The 20,950-nt window shown below is 31.0% G+C and overlaps 1 protein-coding gene across 2 annotated transcripts in view; it reads left to right on the plus strand.

Moving 5' to 3' along the window:
• The window catches only part of Uba6 (ubiquitin like modifier activating enzyme 6), an 85,982-nt gene that overhangs the window by 53,343 nt on the left and 11,689 nt on the right, over nucleotides 1-20,950 (plus strand). For both annotated transcript variants that reach the window (XM_047565974.1, XM_047565976.1), the window contains exons 14-27: nucleotides 993-1,136; nucleotides 2,145-2,212; nucleotides 3,569-3,647; nucleotides 4,036-4,116; nucleotides 7,735-7,812; nucleotides 9,627-9,808; nucleotides 11,089-11,194; nucleotides 12,915-13,004; nucleotides 13,121-13,201; nucleotides 13,954-14,082; nucleotides 16,108-16,159; nucleotides 16,313-16,376; nucleotides 17,494-17,563; nucleotides 19,026-19,097. In XM_047565974.1, the coding sequence (XP_047421930.1) occupies nucleotides 993-1,136; nucleotides 2,145-2,212; nucleotides 3,569-3,647; nucleotides 4,036-4,116; nucleotides 7,735-7,812; nucleotides 9,627-9,808; nucleotides 11,089-11,194; nucleotides 12,915-13,004; nucleotides 13,121-13,201; nucleotides 13,954-14,082; nucleotides 16,108-16,159; nucleotides 16,313-16,376; nucleotides 17,494-17,563; nucleotides 19,026-19,097 (1,296 nt within the window). The remainder of the gene's footprint in view (nucleotides 1-992; nucleotides 1,137-2,144; nucleotides 2,213-3,568; nucleotides 3,648-4,035; nucleotides 4,117-7,734; nucleotides 7,813-9,626; nucleotides 9,809-11,088; nucleotides 11,195-12,914; nucleotides 13,005-13,120; nucleotides 13,202-13,953; nucleotides 14,083-16,107; nucleotides 16,160-16,312; nucleotides 16,377-17,493; nucleotides 17,564-19,025; nucleotides 19,098-20,950) is intronic.

A 20,950-nucleotide genomic window follows, 5' to 3' on the forward strand; every position in this document is an offset into this window, starting at 1 on the left:
TTAATCTAACTGCTTCTCTTATGCTCATCATTGCTTTTAGTATTATTGCTACAATTATCTTGACATTTAAAAATGGCACAACTTAAATCATAGTTCTTCTGAGTTGCGAGTGCTAAATATTTGAAAATAATGAAATAGAAAATTGAACTAGAGGGGTACAATAATGATTGATTATTGACCAACCATTATTTTATCTTACATATCTTTTAGAATGTACTACAACCCTATTGTCTCCCTTACTAACTATTCAAGAATTGTTACTGTATTTAGTATTTCAGGAAATTAATTGAATCCTACTGGAAGCTTTAAGTAAAAATTAAGGTTACTGATCTTAAAAACACAGGAAGAGAAAGGAAAAATAAGAACTTTTGAAAAGATCTTTGTCAAAAATAAGTTGTGCTAAAACAATAGCTCCAAAATCCAATTCTCCAGTGTTTCTTTTAAAATAATATATTATTTTCAGAACTATAATTTCAGTTTATAATTATAGTCATTGAAAACTTTGTGTCTTTAGCAATGTATCGTCCCATTATTCATCATAATTATATTTTTTACTTATCACTTCTCACATAAACTAATAGTTTCTTATTTTTTACAGATCTTTTAATTTTCCTTAGGTTCAGAACTTTTCTATAATTTTTTTGATGTTTTTTGTAAATAGTTTGTTCATAAATATAACTGACATCAAAGAACTATCCTTTAATAAAAAATGTAAATGGAAGATATTCCTGTTAATTCTATTTGCCCTAGGCCTAAAGACTCAGATAGCAAAAATGGGCTGGTGCTGGTAAACAGAAATACTGCATAATGTAACAGGCAAATGGATCTTTTTATTGTGAGTTTGAGATAGTTTAGAACTTAAAGATTTAGTAGAGAAGTTGAAACTTTTTTATAAGTTAAGTTCTAATAATTCTCACGTTTAGTCATTGAAATTTTAAGGGGACTATGTGAATACCGTTAATATTATTGTCTTTTCATTGTTTGTGTTTCAGCCTGAAGTAAATGCTGACATTGTACATTGGCTCTCTTGGACTGCTCGAGGTTTTTTATCCCCACTTGCTGCAGCAGTAGGAGGAGTTGCTAGCCAAGAAGTACTGAAAGCTGTGACAGGAAAGTTTTCTCCTTTGTGCCAGTGGGTTAGTTCTGAATTTTACTATGTTTTTATGTTTAAGTTTGAATTCTCCATCCATAAAATGAATGTGTAATGTATTATCGAATGTACTAATATTCCAGACAAGCTATCTTAAAATGTTATTTGATGCAAGAGGGAGGTGAGTATTATGCCTCCAAAGCTTAATTCTGTAGCTGAAATTAACAGATCTTATGTTGGGACTATTGGAAAATAACCCAAAGTTCTCTTCTTGGTAGTATTTCTCTCTATTGTGAAAGTAAAGAAATGAATTTTTCTATCCTTATAGTTCGTTGTTCTCCAGTACATTATAATAACTAAAGCATTCTTGGGTTCTCTTTAACTTGTTCCATGGAAATTTTTGCCATTATGGATCCTCAGGTCCCCTTCCTGGGTATAAAATTCTAAAGTTGGGAAACATAGGAATGATATGTTTGAGAATTATATCAATTAAAACCATCACAAGATGGAATAAAAACCCTAATTTCTGTCATCAGAAGGAATAATTGGCAGAAAGTATAAAGGACACATTCTTCAGGCCCTGTTTTGAAATAGTTGACATATTTTGAATATAAAATTCTCCTTTGTATATTATAAAAGGAACCCACATTAAGGCCGTATTACTGCTGAATTGTTTCTTTTAGCATGGGATACAAGTTGATCAATAGAAAATGTGGTTCTGTTATAACTGTTAACATCTTGATTAGATTTGAAAGTATAATTTCCTTTTGTTTTTAAGGTTTGAAAATACCATCTTTATATGACTAAATGATGTAAACTAAATTATATATCTTTTAATTGTTCTTTCAAATTTTACCATTGTTTTAAAGAGAAAATATAGGAATAGATACGGTGTTATAAAACATTATATTTTAATATTACTTTACTCTGAATTGACATTTTTCATCATCTTTTCCAGTAATGATTATTAAATAACTATAAAAGATAAGAACTTCATTTTTTAGTAATTCATGTTACATACATAGTAATTATGTTTTTAATCTTCTACTTTAAGTTATATCTTGAAGCAGCAGATATTGTCGAATCCTTAGGCAAACCTGAATGTGAAGAATTTCTCCCACGGTAATACTGAAATTTCTGTTACTTTTTCTTTCTTGTATGTTTATAAGAAACAAGAGATTGAAAGTCTTTATCTAAACATAGATTTGTTTTAGATGTCTTTTCTCTTAACTCATTAGTAATTGTTGATTATCTACTTAGTGTTAAATGTCATAATGTATCTCTTTACCACTTTGTAAATAAAGAATATAAAGTTTTAAATTTTATGTCATGAGAATGATTAGCATTCAAAATATCAGAATAATATTAGATGAAAAAAATTCTCCTTGTAATCTTTGTATCAGTCACTCTTCTCCTTTTTTGGGTCATAAATCTCTTTCAGAATCTGATAAAAGTTGAGATTTCATTCTCCTTAAGATAAACATAATCCAAAATTCTGCCCTCTGTTCACATGGGTTAACAACTCTAAAGCCCATACTTAGGTTCCTCTAAGAACTTTTCTTAAAAATCACTGGCTTAGCAAATTACTTTTCAAGATACATTAGACCCCCTTTTCTGCAATTTCATTATCTGAGGTTTCAGTTACCTACGATCTGAAAATACTAAATATTAATTCCAGAAATAAGCAATTTATAGGTTTCAAATTGCATGCACTTCTGAGTAGCACAATGAAATCTCACCATTCTGCCCAGGACCTTTTTACAGAATATTAGTCCTGTACCTCTTAATCACTTCGTAGGCTGTTATTATTAGATCATCAGTATCACAGTTGCTTTCGTTCAGATAAATCCTTATGTTGCTCAGTAAAGGCCCCAAAATGCAAGAGTAGTGATCCTAGCAATTTGGATATACCAAAAACAAGAAAGTAAAGTACTATCTTTAAGTGAAAATGTGAAAGTTCTCAACCTAAAGAAAGGAAAAAGGTTATATGCAGAGGTTATTAAGATCTATGGTAAGAATGAATCTTTGTCTATGAAATTTTAAAGAAGGAAAAAGAAATTAGCGCTTGCTTTTCTTGCTTTTCTTGCACCTCAAACTGCAGAAGTTACAGTCACAGCATGTGAGTGCTGAGGCATTAAATTTATGTTAGGATAAGATATGTAAGATAAAATTTAGTATTCATAGACTTCGGTAGTGTCTAAGGATTCCGGTATCCACTAGGAATCTCTAAACTAATTCCTTCTGTTTGAGGGGGAAATACTGTGAACTATAGTTTCTGTGACTTAAGTCATTTGTCAAGTGGAAAGAGGAAAAGCTGATTTCTTTGTGAAGTCTTTCCCTTTCAGTTAAGGTAGTTCTGATGAGTTGGAGAAGACTCTTCAGTTTATTCTGCTTGAAAGCCTGTGAAAATGGTATTAATGATAATGAAACTAATCTAAATAATATTTATGTTTTTCTGGTAAATGTTGTCTTCTTCAGAGGAGATAGATATGATGCCTTGAGAGCCTGCATTGGAGATACTTTGTGTCAAAAGCTACAGAATTTAAATATCTTCTTAGTAAGTAAATAGTAATAGGACTTGTGATGCGATTTTTTTCGTTAAAATGTACAAATGTTTCGTGATGTTTATTTCTCTCTTATAAAAACTGAACTCAGTATTTCACTTTTATTTGGAATTCTTTAATGTCTGCTGTTTGAAGAAATTATGAATACTTTGCTTTTCCTTATTTGGCTTATGCTTTTTTCCCCTCTTTGAGAAACTTAAAAAGACATAATAAATGTTAAATATTTTGAACTAAAATGAGTCACAAATGGCCAGTAATTTTTTAAAGTATGTGTTTATCATAACTTAGCATCTGAAGAAAATTTAGGTTGAAATTGTTCTTTACTAAGTAAATATTCTAGTTTTATTTTAACTTGTTACATATGATTTTTCTCCTCCATAGGTAGGATGTGGAGCCATAGGCTGTGAAATGTTAAAAAATTTTGCTTTACTTGGTGTTGCTACAGGCAAGGAGAAGGGAATGGTAAGATATAAATCTTTGAAAGTCAAAAGTTTATATTTCTCTTTTGCCTTGGTTTTTTTTTTTTTTTTTTTTTTTTTTTTTTGTGGTGCTGGGGATTGAACCCAGGGCCCTGTGCTTGCAAGGCAAGCACTTTACCAACTGAGCTATCTCCCCAGCCCCTCTTTTGCCTTTTTTTTTTTTTTTAACTGTTGTAGATCTGAAATATTTTTTGAGGATAGAGCATTAAACCAGAAATTGGAAGAATCTGATATGTTCTAACCACTAATCAAGTTGTGTGACCTTATGACAAATTACTTCAATTTTCTGCTCCTCAGTTCCTTTCTCTAATGCTGAAATATCTCTTATGTACCTCATAACATTGGGGTGAGGACCAAATGTTACAGGGTTTTGCAAACTGAAAAAAACACACATTATTGTTACTTCTGTTGGATACTGTTAATTGTTAAATAAACCTTTAAGATGAGAGAAGACATTAGAAAGTTGCAGCATAGTAGTTTAGATGTAGTTTCAATTGATGAGTGTCAGCAGTAGTGGGAATAATATAAATTTTGGAATACAATTTAAATTCTTAATACTAAATGTAAGTTAATTGCAAAGCCATGTCATATATTTGGTGGTATTTCGCCTTTTAAGATATAAACTAACTTTTGTTAGTGATTTCTTAGATTTATCATCATGACTAACAAAATGACTAAAAACTAAAATTTATATGATAGTTCATATTTTATAGTTTATTGAACTTGGCTTATTCCACTTTAAAAGGACAATTATTTTCATAGTATAGGTAGATATTGTATGTTTATATTATTTCTGCTCAGCATTTCCTAAAAAACTATATGACAGTGTTCCATACTCTGCTATTAGTTCTGTTGTTTTAAACGGTACTTTAAAAAACAAAACAACAACAAAAAAACACCCTGGTTGCCTAAGGTTTGGGATCACCTGAATACCTAAATTCATAATGCATATCAGCATGTAAAGGTCACAAAATAACTGGTGAAGAAACCAGTTGACTTCAGGCAACAAAACAAAGTAAGTTAATGTGGACAGACCCTGTCATACTACAAACACATAGGCTGACTGCATGGGTGTCTTTTTAACTATTTGCATATATAGCCAAGGTGGAAAGAGAAATCTGCAGGTACTAAGAACCAAGAGAGAAATAAAATTCTGAAATAAGAGCCATGGTGATTCACAAGGGTTGTCTCTATCATGAATGTCTGTCCAAAATCTTAAGAAGAAAAGGAAATCACTAATAAGAAAATGAATTTCAAGAGCATATAATCTATTGAAACCTCCAGTGCTCTAAATTCATAAAGCAAATGTAAAACTGCATAATGATGATACTTACACATCAGAGCACATGGAATGATGCAGAAAAATCAACATCCTTTCAAGACAGTTCACATTAAGAAATTACAGTCCACTAGAAAAAAGGAACTACTTCATAGAAGAAATAACCAAGACAAATAGAAAAATTCTTCTCCTAAGGCCTATAGGTAAGAGAAGTGATTCTAATAATAGAGTAATCTACATTTGGTAGAACCAACTTTGAATTTAAAAATGAGAGACGGTAAAAAGAAATGGAAACATGAGAAGAAAACAGCATGAGATTTTTCAAAAATGTCACATAAGAATTTGTCTAATCAGTAAACTTATAATTCAGATGCACCTGAAAGTGAGATCTGACAAATAGAAGATAAATATAAGTACTCAGAAAGAAGTGTAGGAAAACTTTTTAAATGAGAGAAGATGCATTTGCAATATCCAATGTAAATCTAGTAGAATATCCAGAGAGAATAAACATACTGGGGAAGAAGCAGTGTATTCCAAAGATAGCCACAAAAGTTCCTGGAGTTATAGACAAGTATGTTCAAAATAAAAAGATGAAGATTCAAAAAGGAGATTGTATAATAGATGTCTGTCCAACAATAAATGCTGGGAGATATTAGAACTTTATAGTTGAAGGGAAAATGACTATGAACATACTCAACTAATCTTTCAAGAGAGAGGACAAAGTAAAAGATACCTAACCTTTAAAATGAAAGTTTACCCGCCACCATTGGTTCTTACTGAAAGTAGTGTTAGGTAATGTAGGTACTGCTTGAAGAATAAGCAGAGGCATTCATCTTAGATTTAGATAAGCATTGATTTTAAAAATCTTTAGTTAAAATATTTACTGATTTAGAGGTGTGGTTAAAAATAAAATAACTAAAATATTGTGCATTGATGTCATGGAAAGTAGAAGGGAGAGTTGCAAGGTAAATAAATAAGTTCCTAAATTCTCAGATTATTCAGGAGGAAGAGAGTTTAATTAATTTTAGATCTTAAGTTACATATGCCTGTTAAAATTTTGAACATAACCATATAAAAATGGATGTTTAACTTCCAAACCAGTTGGAATTAAGAAAACTTGATGAATTTGGTAGAAGGCAAAATTGAGAGAATACAAAGTAAGTTTGGGAATAGGTAAAGAGACAAAGAGGTATATCCACAGTCACTGTAATTATTTTGAGTTGAGTAAGTGTTTTTCTAAATTTTGGTTTGGAACTGGGGGATGGAACCCAGGGGCCCTTTACCACTGAGCTGCATCCCAGCCCTTTTTATTTATTTGTTTTTTTTATTTTGAGACAGGGTCTCACTAAATTGCTTAGGGCCTCCTCACTAAATTGGTTAGGCTGGCCTCGAATTTTGGATCCTCCTGGCTCAACCTCCTAAGTCACTGAGATTATAGTCATGCACCACAACACCTGGCCTTGAGTAAGGTTTTTTATTAAAGGACATTTTCTGCTTGGTTTTTGTTGTTATTCCAATTGAAAGAGATACCTTCTAACATAAGTAGGCAGAAATATTAAAATATCTGGGTGATATCCACTAAAATAAAATGAGCACCTGTGAATCCAACATCTAACAACTGGAACACTGTCTGAGAGATATTATACCTATGCAAATTATGTTTAAAAATACTGGCTTAAATGGCAAATTATTTTGGATACTTTTCAGATTAATTTGGCTCTGTTTACTTTTTTCTCGTTTTATTTAAAATGAAAGTCTGTGTACTTTTTCTTAAAGGACCAGATTGTAAATTTACGTTTTGACCAGGTATCTGTCACAACTTCTCAGTTCTGCCCTCAGAGAATGAAAATAACCATAGACAGTACACAGTGTGACAGTGTACCAATAAAACTGTATTTTCAAAAACAGTTTATAGACACCTCTTTTTTCAAATTAAAATGTGCAAGTATTCTTCCCAAATTATAATTCCCAAAGAATAATATAAATTTAGAAAGAACTAGGTCCTCTATGGGTAATTAAATGCATGGTTCTAAAAGGTGATAGAGATGTTTTTGACCTCTATTTTGTTATAAATAATTTAAGAAATATTTTGAATAATAATTACAATTGTATTCTACTATCTTGTTTAAGGTATTCCTATGCCAAATATCAGTTACAATTAAATATAGGCATAAATACTTAGTATTTGTAAGCACATTGGAATACTTACATTCTTATAACTTTTAGCAGCCAAAATAATTTAGAAAGACTTGTAGAAGCTATTTCAGTCATTCCTAGAGAAGTGAGATACATTAATTTATTATGTTTTCCTCTTGATACTAGGTTACAGTTACAGATCCTGACTTGATAGAAAAATCCAACTTAAATCGACAGTTCCTATTTCGTCCTCATCACATACAGGTATGTTGATAATTCTGTTTCAAATTTAAGTCATCCGTTATACAAAAAAAAGAAGAGAGTTTACTTTTTGTGAATAGAAAAATAGTGATTGAATAAACAAAATGTTTTTAAATTGAAAATATGTTTTAGAATTTTATTACCAATGACAAAGACAAAAGGGAAAATATGAAATTATCGTTTAATATAAATTGGTTTTTACGTTGATTTTGGATATTAATTTGACTTATGAAATATCAGCAGTATTTTTTCATATTTTTCATATTCAAACCTAGTTTTGTTTTCATATTTAATTTTAAAAAATAAATATATTGAAACATTTTATAATTTGAAGTTCTCATAGATCACAAACTTGGAGCTCTCTTTTTTTTTTCAATCTTTGTTATAAAACAGATAAAGTTTAGCACTTAGACTGTTGCATACTTCTAATCTCGTTTGTATAATATCCCTACTTACTGTAAAATAGTGCTTGTTCTCAATCTTCTTTTTTTATTGAAATCAAAATATTTAAGTCAGAAAATGAAGAAGTTTTAGTTAAGCAGATATGCTTCTATTTTAGAAACTTTTTCCCTTTTTTGTTCAACTGATTAACAGTCCTAGTATTAAATTTAGCAATGTCATGAACATAGTGACTATAATAGCATAGTTAACATAATTGCCTGAGTTACACAGTTATAAAGGTCAAAGTAGCAGAGTCTTTCATGAACTAAAATAGGTCACAAAGTATAAGCACTTTGTACATTTTACTTACAGAATAATTTAAAAAGCCTGTTTATTATTTAACTGAATTATAGCAAAATTTCTGATTTGTATACTAAGAATAGTGAGAAGTGAAACGTAAGCTAACAATGTGAGAAGATGTAGAAATACCATTAAAACACAGTGCATGAACTCAGAATGGTCTAGAGAAATTCAGTGTCAGAGCCAGTACTCAGAAATGAACTATGATAATACCTGGAATGGCACCAAAGACTGAATAATTACTAAATCTTAAAGAAAAAAATAAAGTTTTATTTAGAGTATTCTTTTGATGAAACTGAAACGTGAGCGGGGCACCATGGTACATGCCTGTTATCTCACCAGCTTCGAAGGCTGAGGCAGAAGGATCACAAGTTTGAGGCCAGCCTCAGCAACTTATTGAAACCCTAAGCAAGTACCAAAGCATTAAACTCCCATACATCTAGGAGCTTATTTTCTGCAGAATCTGGATTTCCAATATTATATTCAATGTAGTATTCTTCTCTAGTCTCTTAGCAAGTCAAACATTGCTGTATGAGAAAAATGTACTAATCGAGGTGGGTATGGTGGTGCATGTCATTAATCCCATATACTCAAGAGACAGGCAGAAGGATCACAAGTTCAAGACTGGCCAAGGCAATTTAGCAATCCCCGATCTGAAAATAAAATTTGAAAAAAAGGAACTGGGAGTGTAGTTTAGTGATAGATACTTACCTAACATTCTCAAGGTCAATCCCAAGAACTTTAAAAAAAAAAAAAAAAGTACTAATTGTACGTTTTTTAAAATTTTTTTATTTGCAACTAATTGGACTTTTAACTATTATTGTAAGAATTCTAAAACACTTAACCATGAAATAAAGGATCTTTAGTTTTTTATTAATATGTATATTATTTGGATTAATGTGCATTATTAAATATAGTGTGACTATAATAACTATAATTTTCACAAACCAAAAATGAAAATTAGTCTCATTGCTTTACTTTCACCTCATATATCTATTCAGAACAAATTAGAATGTATAAGTTCATAATTCATCTTTTGTGTTTAACATTATTTCTTCTGTTCGTTATTTGTTTAGAAACCTAAAAGCTATACTGCTGCTGATGCAACTATGAAAATAAATCCTCAATTAAAGATAGATGCACACCTGAACAAAGTTTGTCCGACCACTGAGACCATTTACAATGATGAGTTTTATACTAAACAAGATATAATTATTACAGCATTAGATAATGTGGAAGCCAGGAGATATGTAGACAGGTATGTTCTTGAAATTCAGGTTCATGAATAATATTTCATTTTATACTTCTATTTCCCACACCTACTTTTGAAAAGTTACAAATTTTCTGATTATTCTTTGTTGCTATAGTAGTATCTCTCAAACTCGAACTGTCTGATGATTTCCCATTATACTTAGAATAAAATTGAAAATTGGAAACAGCCTAAATGTGTTTCATGCAGTACCTGCCGCTTGTCCACCACACTAGTGTAAAATATGCTTCCTTGGCTCATCTTACTCTAGTTACATGTGCTTTCTTTCAGTTCTGACAAGTCCTTAAGCCCCCACTCACCCTTTTTTCCATATATTGGGTAGAACCCAGGGCCTTATGCATGCTAGGCAAATGCTCTACCACTGAGCTACTACATCCCCAGCCCATAGCTTTAGCACATTTTTTTTGTCAACCTCAGAAAGTTGATATCTATCTTTCTCCAAAACTCCTGTCCCCAAATCTGCCTATCTACTTTTCAGTTTGAAGTTTTTTCCTCATCCTGTTTAGCCTAAACGTCTATCTTAAAACAGACTTTCTTTAACCCCCAAATATACATTTTTCTATACTTTTTTCTTCATACTTAGTTTCATTAACATGTATGTTTATTTAATGTTTGTTTCCTCAGTTATTCTTTAGAAACCATTTATTTTCCATCACTGTATCCTCAGTGCCCAACACCTAATATCATTCAGTAAATGTGAAATAAGTAGATGAATGAATGACTATACATGTGTAAACCTTACATAGTCTTTCTTACATCTTTTATGACTCCTCAATGTTGGGATGCTACAGCAGATAAAATGACAGGAAAATTTTACCAGTCAAAAAATGTAGTGAAGAGATTGTGGTCTTGAGCAGAAAAGAGAAAGAAAAAAAAATTAAATTAAAATGTACGGAATAGAGGTAATATAGGTATTGAGAAGAAAAGTTGATAATGTTTGAGATAAAGCAAATACTGAGAGAATATATAGTGGGATAGCAATTTTCAGAAAATGATCAAAGAATAAATAGAAAGCAACAGAAGAAAGAATATGCTAAGAATTAACCTAGAGAGAAAAACAAACACAGCCCAAGATTTGGAGGTAGTAGAAGAGAGAAACAAAAATTACTAGGAAGAGCAACAGTTTGCGTGCATGACAGGTCTGGGAAGTAGAAATGTTCAGTGGGGTTTTTGGTCTTCATAAAACTTCCTAAAATATTATAATCAGAACAAAGTGATCAGTATGCAAAATGACCAATGTGTTTTTTACATATTATGTTTTCAAACAGCCGTTGCTTAGCAAGTCTACGGCCTCTCTTAGATTCTGGAACAATGGGCACTAAGGGACACACTGAAGTTATTATTCCTCACTTGACTGAATCTTATAATAGTCATGTAAGTGATCAATGCTTTGAAATAAATGTTTTCTTTATATCTCATAATTTTTGTCTTCATCAAAAGTCAGCAAATTTGATTTAGCTTTCTTAATTCTTCTATTTTTGCTTTGCCAGTTGTCCATACATACATACACGTGCATTTCTAAAAATGATAATTGAATTTTTTTTTAATTATCAAAATTTTATATCTAGTCTTCCTGTAGTAGTGTTCTTGTGTATAATATGTATTTCTCAAAGCCACTGATTATTTTTCTAACAATTTTGGGGTTTAAGATTGCTCGATTAAAAAAATTAAACTTTTAGATTGAGAATTGAGCTGTCAACAAAGGCAAAATTATTTTTATCTGATGATCTTTTGACTTTATTGTGCTAAACATTAGCTGGTGTCTAAGGAATAAAGAAGGCAAGAATAGTCATTATGCACTTGTGTCTAATGTTTTTTCTCCTCAGGAATTTACACCTAGCCTTCATTGTCAGAAATAACCTGTGAACCTTAATAAAAGTACAGACCCTGGTGATCCACCCAAAATCTAACTGAAGAATCAGATTCTTTATAGGTGGGACCCAGCCGTCTGTGTGCATATATTTTACATAATGATGTGTGAGTTTTAAAACCCCATAAGTGATTTTGAGATTCTGCCAAAGTTCAAACCACTGGTCTCAGAAATAAAGCTTTACAACTTTAAAAAGATCCACTCAGGTTAAGAAAAAAAAAAAAAAAGTGGAAGAATAATATTTTTTCAAGCATCAGTTCCCTTTATTTAATGGATATGTTTGGTTTATTAGATTTTTAAAATTTTTATAAGGTTTATTGTTTTCCCATGTCCTCTCATGAAATCAGAAATTTATATGTAATGAAAATATTATAATAGACTAAAATCATAAGTTGATATGTAATGAAAATGTTATAGTAGACTAAATTAACAAATTTATTTTAAGGCAATTGAATGGAAAAAAAATCATGATATTCTGACGTCATTGTAAGATTCCCAGTGTAAATCTTTTCTAAACCTTTTCCTCTTTTTGGGGGGTTCAAACTCATGAAAACCAGAATGTAATACTCTTCTGACTTCACTGTTTGAAACACCTCAAAAAACTCAAATACAAATCTCTAAGTAAAAAAGAGGCAAAGTAAGTCATTTTAGATTGGATAAACTAAAGCCTAGCCTAACTGTACCCTATATAATAGATACAGATTTCTTCAGTACTCCTTCATCTACATGAGACAATTTAGTCTTTTGTCATTTATTTAAATGCACTTTCTGTAAGAAACTACCATGTATCCTTGTTGCCTAGTGATTTTCTCCATAGAGAGACTCATGGTACACTAGGATTCATGGTACAATATTTTGGATTCTTGAATTTCTTTTCAACATAGTCAGTGGTGTTCTAAAATTTTAAATCTCATCTTAATTTTTGGAGGGAAAAATGAACTATGTGTGCTGATACACTATAAGTACTACATGGTATACCAAGTGATAGCACAAATAATAAAATGATAACAGGATTCAGGTTTGTGGTACATTGCTATTAACAAATAAGTGTCAAAAGAATTAACTTTTCCTCTAATTGCCTAAGAGACAAAATATTAAAATGTATGGTTGGACTTGATGTATTTGTATTGGGGTTTATTTTTTATGATGGTCTTAAAACTCAGATTCAATCAATAAAAATTTATCACTGCTTTTCTTAAGTATCTTTTGTCATGTGTTTAATAGCGAGATCCCCCAGAAGAGGAAATACCATTTTGTACTCTAAAATCCTTTCCAGCAGCTATTGAACACACTATACAGTGGGCAAGAGATAAGGTAAAAGTTCCTTTTCAGGGAATTTATAGATATAGATTTATTTGAAGTGGGAATGTGGTATTTCCAACTTTTAAAAAAAAAGGCCTGTATTTGGAACGTTTTTTTCTTCTTTACAGTTTGAAAGTTCCTTTTCCCACAAGCCTTCATTGTTTAACAAATTTTGGCAAACCTACGTATCAGCAGAAGAAGTCTTACAGGTAAAAATTAATGCATTTTAATGTCATTTTGAGTCATAATCTTAATTTCAAGTTGCCTACAAATGGTTTATTTTACCTCCATAAAAAGTGGTTAAAACATTACCATTGCACATAAAAATTAAAAAGATACATGAGGAATATTGAAATTATGTCATAGATGACCTTATTTTAGTTGATTTAACTATATGTATTGTAAGTATTTAACTATGTTTGACCCACAAATCAACAGTTTATGTGGTTCAACATAATAAGGATGTGTAGTAATGATAAAAGGGCCACAAATAATAAAAGGACTTGTTAAACTTTTGGGGAGAAAAATTGAGAAAGCTCCAGTGAAAAATTATGAGTGAACAGTAACAGACTTACCTGCTGCTCTCATAATGAGGACAGCTTCGAAGATGTTTCCTTGTATTCTTAATTGTATACTACTGAAAAGTCAACTTTTTAGTATTAAATATTACTAATAGAACTCTTTGTACTAAGTACATATATAGTAATAATAACAGAGCTAGGAAAACATGAGTTCCTATCTTGTGATTTAGAGTTAAAATTTTCTATGCAGTCTCCCATTCTCTTTCTTAAAAAGATAAAAGAAAGAGGCAGGAAAGAAAGGGTAGAGACAAGGAGCTTATGCTACAAAATAGAATAAAAACATTCAACACACAGTTTGGCTAATACTTTCAGAAAGTATGTGTATGTGTTTTTAATTTGAAGTGTGTTAGTTTTTTTTTTATTTTTCTTTTCCATTCTAGAAAATACAAAGTGGACAGAGTTTAGAAGGCTGTTTTCAAGTTATTAAGTTACTTAATAGAAGACCTAGAAATTGGTCCCAGTGTGTAGAATTAGCAAGATTAAAGTTTGAGAAATATTTTAACCATAAGGTAAGTAAGCATTCTGGGGCATTAAGTAAAGGTCTGACCTTGACTCATCTAATTATTACTAAATTTTTTTGAATTCAGATTTTTTTTTTTGGTCGGGCTTTTCAGAAATTAGTATCAGCTGGGCATGGTGGCACGCTCCTGTAATCCCGGGGGCTCAGGAGGCTGAGGCAGGAGGATCCCAAGTTCAAAGCCATCCTCAGCAATTTATTGAGGCCCTGAGCAACTCAGCAGACCCTGTCTCTAAATAAAATACGAAAAAGGTCTGGGGATGTTGGTCTGTGGTTAAGCACCCCTGGTTTCAATCCCAAGTATCAAAAAAAAAAAAGCATAGTAATAAGTGAGAACAAGAGCACACAACTAATTTCTCTTTAAATGATACTAATTGTAGAAAGTGTTTAAATTCCACTCATTGGCTTTTCAATTATGCATTTAACTGATCCTGTCTTCCTGTATGCAAAGTTGTGTTTTAGGTAACTTTCCTTTCTAGGGAATAAGGAATACATTTTGCCTGTGGTCTAAAAGAAGCATTTTTGGTAGAAGCAAAAGTGAGAAAATAAGAGATCTTCAGTCAGAAAGTTTTATAGCAAAATTAACCTTTTCTAATCATATTGGATAAACATATTTTATGTCTGTTATCTCAACTGTAAATCAAGGATAATAAATTGGTATCTAATATTTAGGGTAGGACTGAGGATCAAATGCATTAATACAGATAAAATATTCATTACAGAGCTTGGCATATAAATAATCACTAAATATTATCCATTATTACTTGCAATTACATACAGTTGCTAGAATGTTTCTTGTAACTCTTATAGTCTCTTCCTCTCTTCTTGACTTATCTAATATAAAGTAAGTTCATCTTTTTCGAGAGGAAAAAAAAAATCTTTTGACTACAAAATGTCTTCATGGCTTTGCTTCTTAGAAAAATGGTTTGTTCTTACTGCCTCACCCAGTAAACGTGACTTCTTTCTTAAGTACTATTCAAATTGTTCTTACCATGATTATCAGGAACCTCTTTGTTTTAGAATTTTAAAAAACTTCTTTTAATTATTAATTTCTGTGGAGTTTTTTTAAAAACTTTTTTATTATGGAAAAATTTTAATCTTAGAAATGTAGAGGAATAATGAACCCCCAGTGTTAGTCATTTACCTATCACCTCAGCTTAACTATAGTCAGTTTACAGATTATTTTGTTTCATCTACATATCATTCTCACTCTTGCCTAGATGTTTTGAAGCAAATTCCAAACATAATTCAAAATACTGTGGACTGTTACTTGTTAATTATTTGTTTTAAAGATTAACTCTTTGTAAAGAACAAAGCGATACATAAAATATGGCACCATTTGTATAACAGCAAATGAAGTAATCTGTATTTGTGTTTGCTAAAGATGTTTAAAAAAACGTTTTGATCAAAAATGACAATAGAGGGGCTGGGGTTGTAGCTCAGTGGTAGAGCACTTGCCTCGCACATGTGAGGCACTGGGTTTGATCCCCAGCACCACGTAATAAACGAAAAAGGTATTGTGTCTATCTAAAACTAAAAGAAATATTTTTAAAAATGACAATAGAGTATTTTTCCAGGTGTAGAGAATAATGACAGGAAAATGGACAAACAGAATATACAGGTAACTGGAAACTTCACAGTATACCTTTTGAGTGCTTTTTGATTCATGAAGCATGTGCATATATTAACACGTAAAAATGCTTAATTTTAATTTAAAAATTTAGTTGCTAGCTGGGAACACACCTTTTAATCCTAGACACTCAGGAGGCTGAGACAGGAGGATTGCAAGTTCGAGGCCAGCCTCAGCAACTTAACAAGACCCCATCTTAAGATTTTAAAAATTAAATAAAAAGGATGGGGATGTAGGTCAGTGGTAAATTGCCCCAGAGTTTATTCCCCAGTACCAAAAGTAAATAAATAAATAAATAAATAAACTATTTGTTTCTCATATAATAATAAATTGAGGATTTCATTAGTCAAATTTTTGTTGTTGTTTTTTGTTTTTTGTTTTCTTTAGGCACTTCAGCTTCTTCACTGTTTTCCCCTGGACACACGATTAAAAGATGGGAGTAAGTATGACCAAGTGTCAAGAAGAAATATAATATAATTATTATATAATATAATAATATATAATTTATTTATATTTAGAAATATAATTATAATATAATATAACTTTCTACTTTCAATATATCTTGAAAATAACATTTGAATATTTTTGTTAGGTTTGTTTTGGCAGTCACCAAAGAGACCACCTTCTCCAATAAAATTTGATTTGAATGAACCTTTGTAAGTGTATCGATTTTTAACTGTGTAAATTTCTTAACTGTACATTACAAGGTCTTTAATGTTAAATGATTGCATACCTGTTAATCCAAAAATTATTAACAAGTCATTCTGACCAACAAAACCAACAACTTTTCATTTCACACAAATGTGAATCCATTTACTTATGTGGTAAATAACCTCATTTTTTATGTCTACTATAATGTAAAACCCAAATTATCTCCTTAACTTTCTCAGTTAAAAATGAAACTTATAATAAATGTTTTCATATTTAATAAAGCTAAGAATCTTTAATTATTTGGAGGAATCAGTTATTACTGAATATCTCCCTAAATAATTTCAAATAAATTTTCAAAGGACTTGGTCTCAATGTGAACATCTGAATGCACTATATTACATGCATATTAGGTTCACACTTATATATATATATAGTTTATTAAAAACTTATCTTGCCTTCACTAATCTTCCTTTCTACAAATAGCTCTTTGCTTAATTTTCTCATCTGGTGCTTTTAGGCATCCAGTCACCTTATCATGAACTGCTTCTCCTATAAAATTTCATCCTTTTTGTTTTTAAACAGTCTCATTTGTTTAGATTGAACCTGACTTATACTCTTTAATACCTGGTATATAATATTTTCTTAGGAATTAAAATGAATTTTCTTCCACTAGTCTAAATTTTTTACTTCTGACCATTCTTTCCTCTTCTCAAAGTAGTCATGATAACTACCTGAATATTATTAGTGTTCAGTGTTTTTAAGAATAAACATTTAGTGTTGGGGTTGTAGCTCAGTAGTAGAACACTTGCCTAGCACCTGTGAGGCACTAGATTCAATCCTTGGCACCACATAAAAATAAACAGATAAAATAAAGGTATCCATATTCAGTGTCTGTCTACAACTGAAAAAAAAAATTTTAAAGAATAAACATTTAGGGCTGGGGATGTAGATCAGTTGGTAGAGTGCTTGCCTCATATGCATGAAGCTCTGAGTTCAATCCCCAGTACCACAAAAAAAATAAATAAACATTTAATATCCCTTTTATAATTTTGGCAATGTTTTGTTCTAAACTGGAATCTCATTAATATTGCTGTCAGACTTTGCTTTTTTTTATTTCAAAAGGCACCTCAGTTTCCTTCAGAATGCTGCAAAACTATATGCTACAGTATATTGTGTTCCATTTGCAGAAAAGGTAAGATATTTTTCAAACCCTAGCAAGTGATATAAAACCAGGTTAAAATGAGTTGATTGAATTAAATGGTTTTTTTTTGTTTTTTTTTTTTTAATGAGTCTTTTTTTTAAACAAAGTTGTTATTTTGTTGTATTGTTGTCCATTCTAACATAGCGGAAGCTAAATATTTATCGCAATATTATTAATTGAAGAAAATTGAATTTTCCTTTCTGAATTTGCATAATGAAACAGCAATTATTGTAAAAGCGATTATACTTTATTTTTAAAATATTTTTAATGTCATTCTCAGTTATTCTAATTATTCTAAAAAACTAAAGTGAACCATTTAACAGCAATTTAAAAATACTTCTTAGAGATTCTCTTTGTTAATTATTTTTTTTACTTATTTTGTAATATTATCTTACATGTTTCCAGAAATCTAAAAACCCTACTCTGTATTGAACTCTCTTACCCTTCTTGGTATACTCATTCTCCTAGATATCATCTTGTTGACTCACTTCCAAAGTATCAAATACAGCCTTAAGAGACAAATGTGCATTGGTTGATTTTTCTTCACTAATGCATATTAGAGCTAAATAAATTGCTATACTTTCACATAGACCAAATGAAGAAATATGAACTGGATCCATATTACATTGGATATATATAGCACTGATTATTTTGGATCCAGGTAAAATTGCCTATTATAAATCCATCCTTTTTGGAGTTAATGCCAGTAAAATATATCACAAAGTCTAATAGCAATAATGGCATTTTGTTTTTTTTACAAAAAATAAGGTTGCTATTTTATCAGAGTACTAATCAGTCTTAGAAGAAATATGTCCATGCCTTTAATCCTAGTGACTTAGGAGACTGAGACATGAAGATCTGAAGTTCAAAGCCAGGCTAGCAAGTTAGTGAGACACTCTCTGAATAAAAAGGGCTGGGGATGTAACTCAGTAGTAAAGCACCCCTGAGTTCAATCCCTACTACCGAAAAGAAAGATAGAAAAGCTGTATGTCTCAATGTTTTTCCCAAGCAGCTTTTTAAATAGTGAATATGGCTCCAAAAACCTTATACTGATCTGAGTTCATCTTGAGTCATTTGAGTATTTTTGTTCCTCAAAGTATGAAATCCATTTACTTATTTTAATTATTGAGCATAATATTGTGCAAGGGACTTTGTAAAAACACTGATGCTAGGAAATGATGAAGAGTCCCTTTTTAAAAATTTGCAAAGAGCTAAGATTTCAGGTTTGTTGACAGATAAGTACTTTTTCACCCAATTCCTCCACCCCTGTAGCCATTATGGGTAATGCTTTTATAGAAGTAAGCATAAATGTCTCAAATGGATGTAGCCTAAATATTCAGATGATAAATTATTCACATATTTGGATGTGATAAAGGACTTTTGTGGGATGTTTTTAACTTTAGAATGAATTCAGAATTAGAGAAATATGTTTGTTACTTTTCTAAAAAAACAGGACTTATCAGCAGATGCCCTCGTGAATATTCTTTCAGAAGTAAAGATTCAGGAATTCAAACCTTCCAACAAGGTAAATTTAGAAATTAATTCATTTAACAATAGTTTGTATCAAGTTCCATTCTAAACCTAAGAATACTACAGTAAACCTTACTGATGTCATATTTCAGTGGAACAGAGATGGACTATGAACAGAAATGCCAATAAGCATATAATATCACAGTGTAGACAGAAATGCTAAGAAAAAATAGGGGAAAGAAATAATGAAGAGTAATGGAACTGGTTTCATTTTATATAAGGTAGCAGAAGAAAACTTCTCTGATAACAAAAACATTTGAGCAGGTATTTTGTGTTTTGCTGTGAGATAAGAAACGAGTATATTGTTTTAAGCAGAGGAATAAAATGATGTTAAAACGATAACTGTTAAGAACGAATGTTAGGACACAAAGAGAAGAAGCAGGAAAAGCTGTTCGAAGGTTGTTGCAAGAACACAAGCAAGAGATGATGGGGTTTGAATGAAATAGTAGGTTACCAGAAAGAATTTCTAAGAGATTAAAACTAGAATTTGAGAGAAAAAAGATTATTACATTCTTGGTTGAAATTAGACGCAAGCTTAGTTGCCCAGAGTTAAGGAGATAGGAGGATAAAGGAAGTAAATACAGAGGAAAAGAAGATATGAAATAATTACCCAGCAGAGTGGAAAAATCAATTTAAAAATGTGGTAAAATTGCCTGACAGCATTGAAGACCCACTGTTCTTATAACATATTCTACTAAACGTGTGGAGAAAAGATTATTCCCATTTTTCAGTTACATTATGCAGTTGTGCTGTATGAAATGTTAATGACATGTAGCCTATAAAGAATAAAAGTACAATAAAGATTAGCAGAAGTTTCTTATGAAGAAATTTCCTAGCCCATGTTTCTAAGGTTCCTAGCCCATGTTTCTCTCATGAATGAAACTAGACAGAAGCCAAGGAAACATGCTTCATTAACTTTACTGGCCTTTATTGCTCTTCCTTCAATGTTTCTGGCTTACATTGCTTCTATGTGTATCAAAAGTTCAAGGATAATAAATTTTTCCTGAGTAATTAAGCTATGGTTTTAACATGAATTATGGTCTTTTTTTAATAATCCCCTAAAATAACTCATATCAAAACTTCAGGACCAGCACATCAGCCCATCTAGTTACAGATATCTCAGTCAAAGGTATCAGTTAGTCATGCTGGCAAATAAGTTTCTGCTTTCTTGACTCTGTAATATACCTTAAATATTTGTAATAAACTGTGAAAACATGAATCAGATGTATTTTTAAATAAGACATAGTACTTCATTAAGTAATTATGGAACTAGTTTTTGGTTTGAAAATATTCACTTCACTATTCTATGGAATATTTAATAATTATTTAAAGATAAATAATTTCTGATGTTTAGCACTTTTAACATGATAAACATATTGTATTATGAAGGAAGGCATTCCTTAGAAAAGAACTTTTTGTCAGCAATCGTGTATTTAAAATATACCTCTATTATATATTTTACATAAATATATTTTATATTTACATATTTTATGTTATTTTATTCTTCAGTTTACTACATAAAACAACTCTGCACTAAGTAAGTTAGGCAGTTGGAGTTGAAAGTAGATCTGTCAGAATCAAAATTGTTTTTATATTAACTTCATTTTAGTGTGAAATTTAAAAAGAACTACAGAAGCTATTCAGTAATTTTTATTTATTTATTTTTGGAGGGGAGGTGGGGTCCCGGGGTTGAACTTGGCAGCACTCAACCGCTGAGCCACATCCCCAGCCCTAGTTTTTTTGTATTTTACTTAGAGACAGGGTCTCAGTGAGTTGCTTAGTGCCTCATTTTTGCTGAGGCTGGCTTTGAACTTGCAATTTTCCTGCCTCGGCCTCCTCAGCCACTGG

This window comes from Sciurus carolinensis, chromosome 10 (genome assembly GCF_902686445.1).
Source record: "Sciurus carolinensis chromosome 10, mSciCar1.2, whole genome shotgun sequence".
NCBI classification, from domain to species: domain Eukaryota; kingdom Metazoa; phylum Chordata; class Mammalia; order Rodentia; family Sciuridae; genus Sciurus; species Sciurus carolinensis.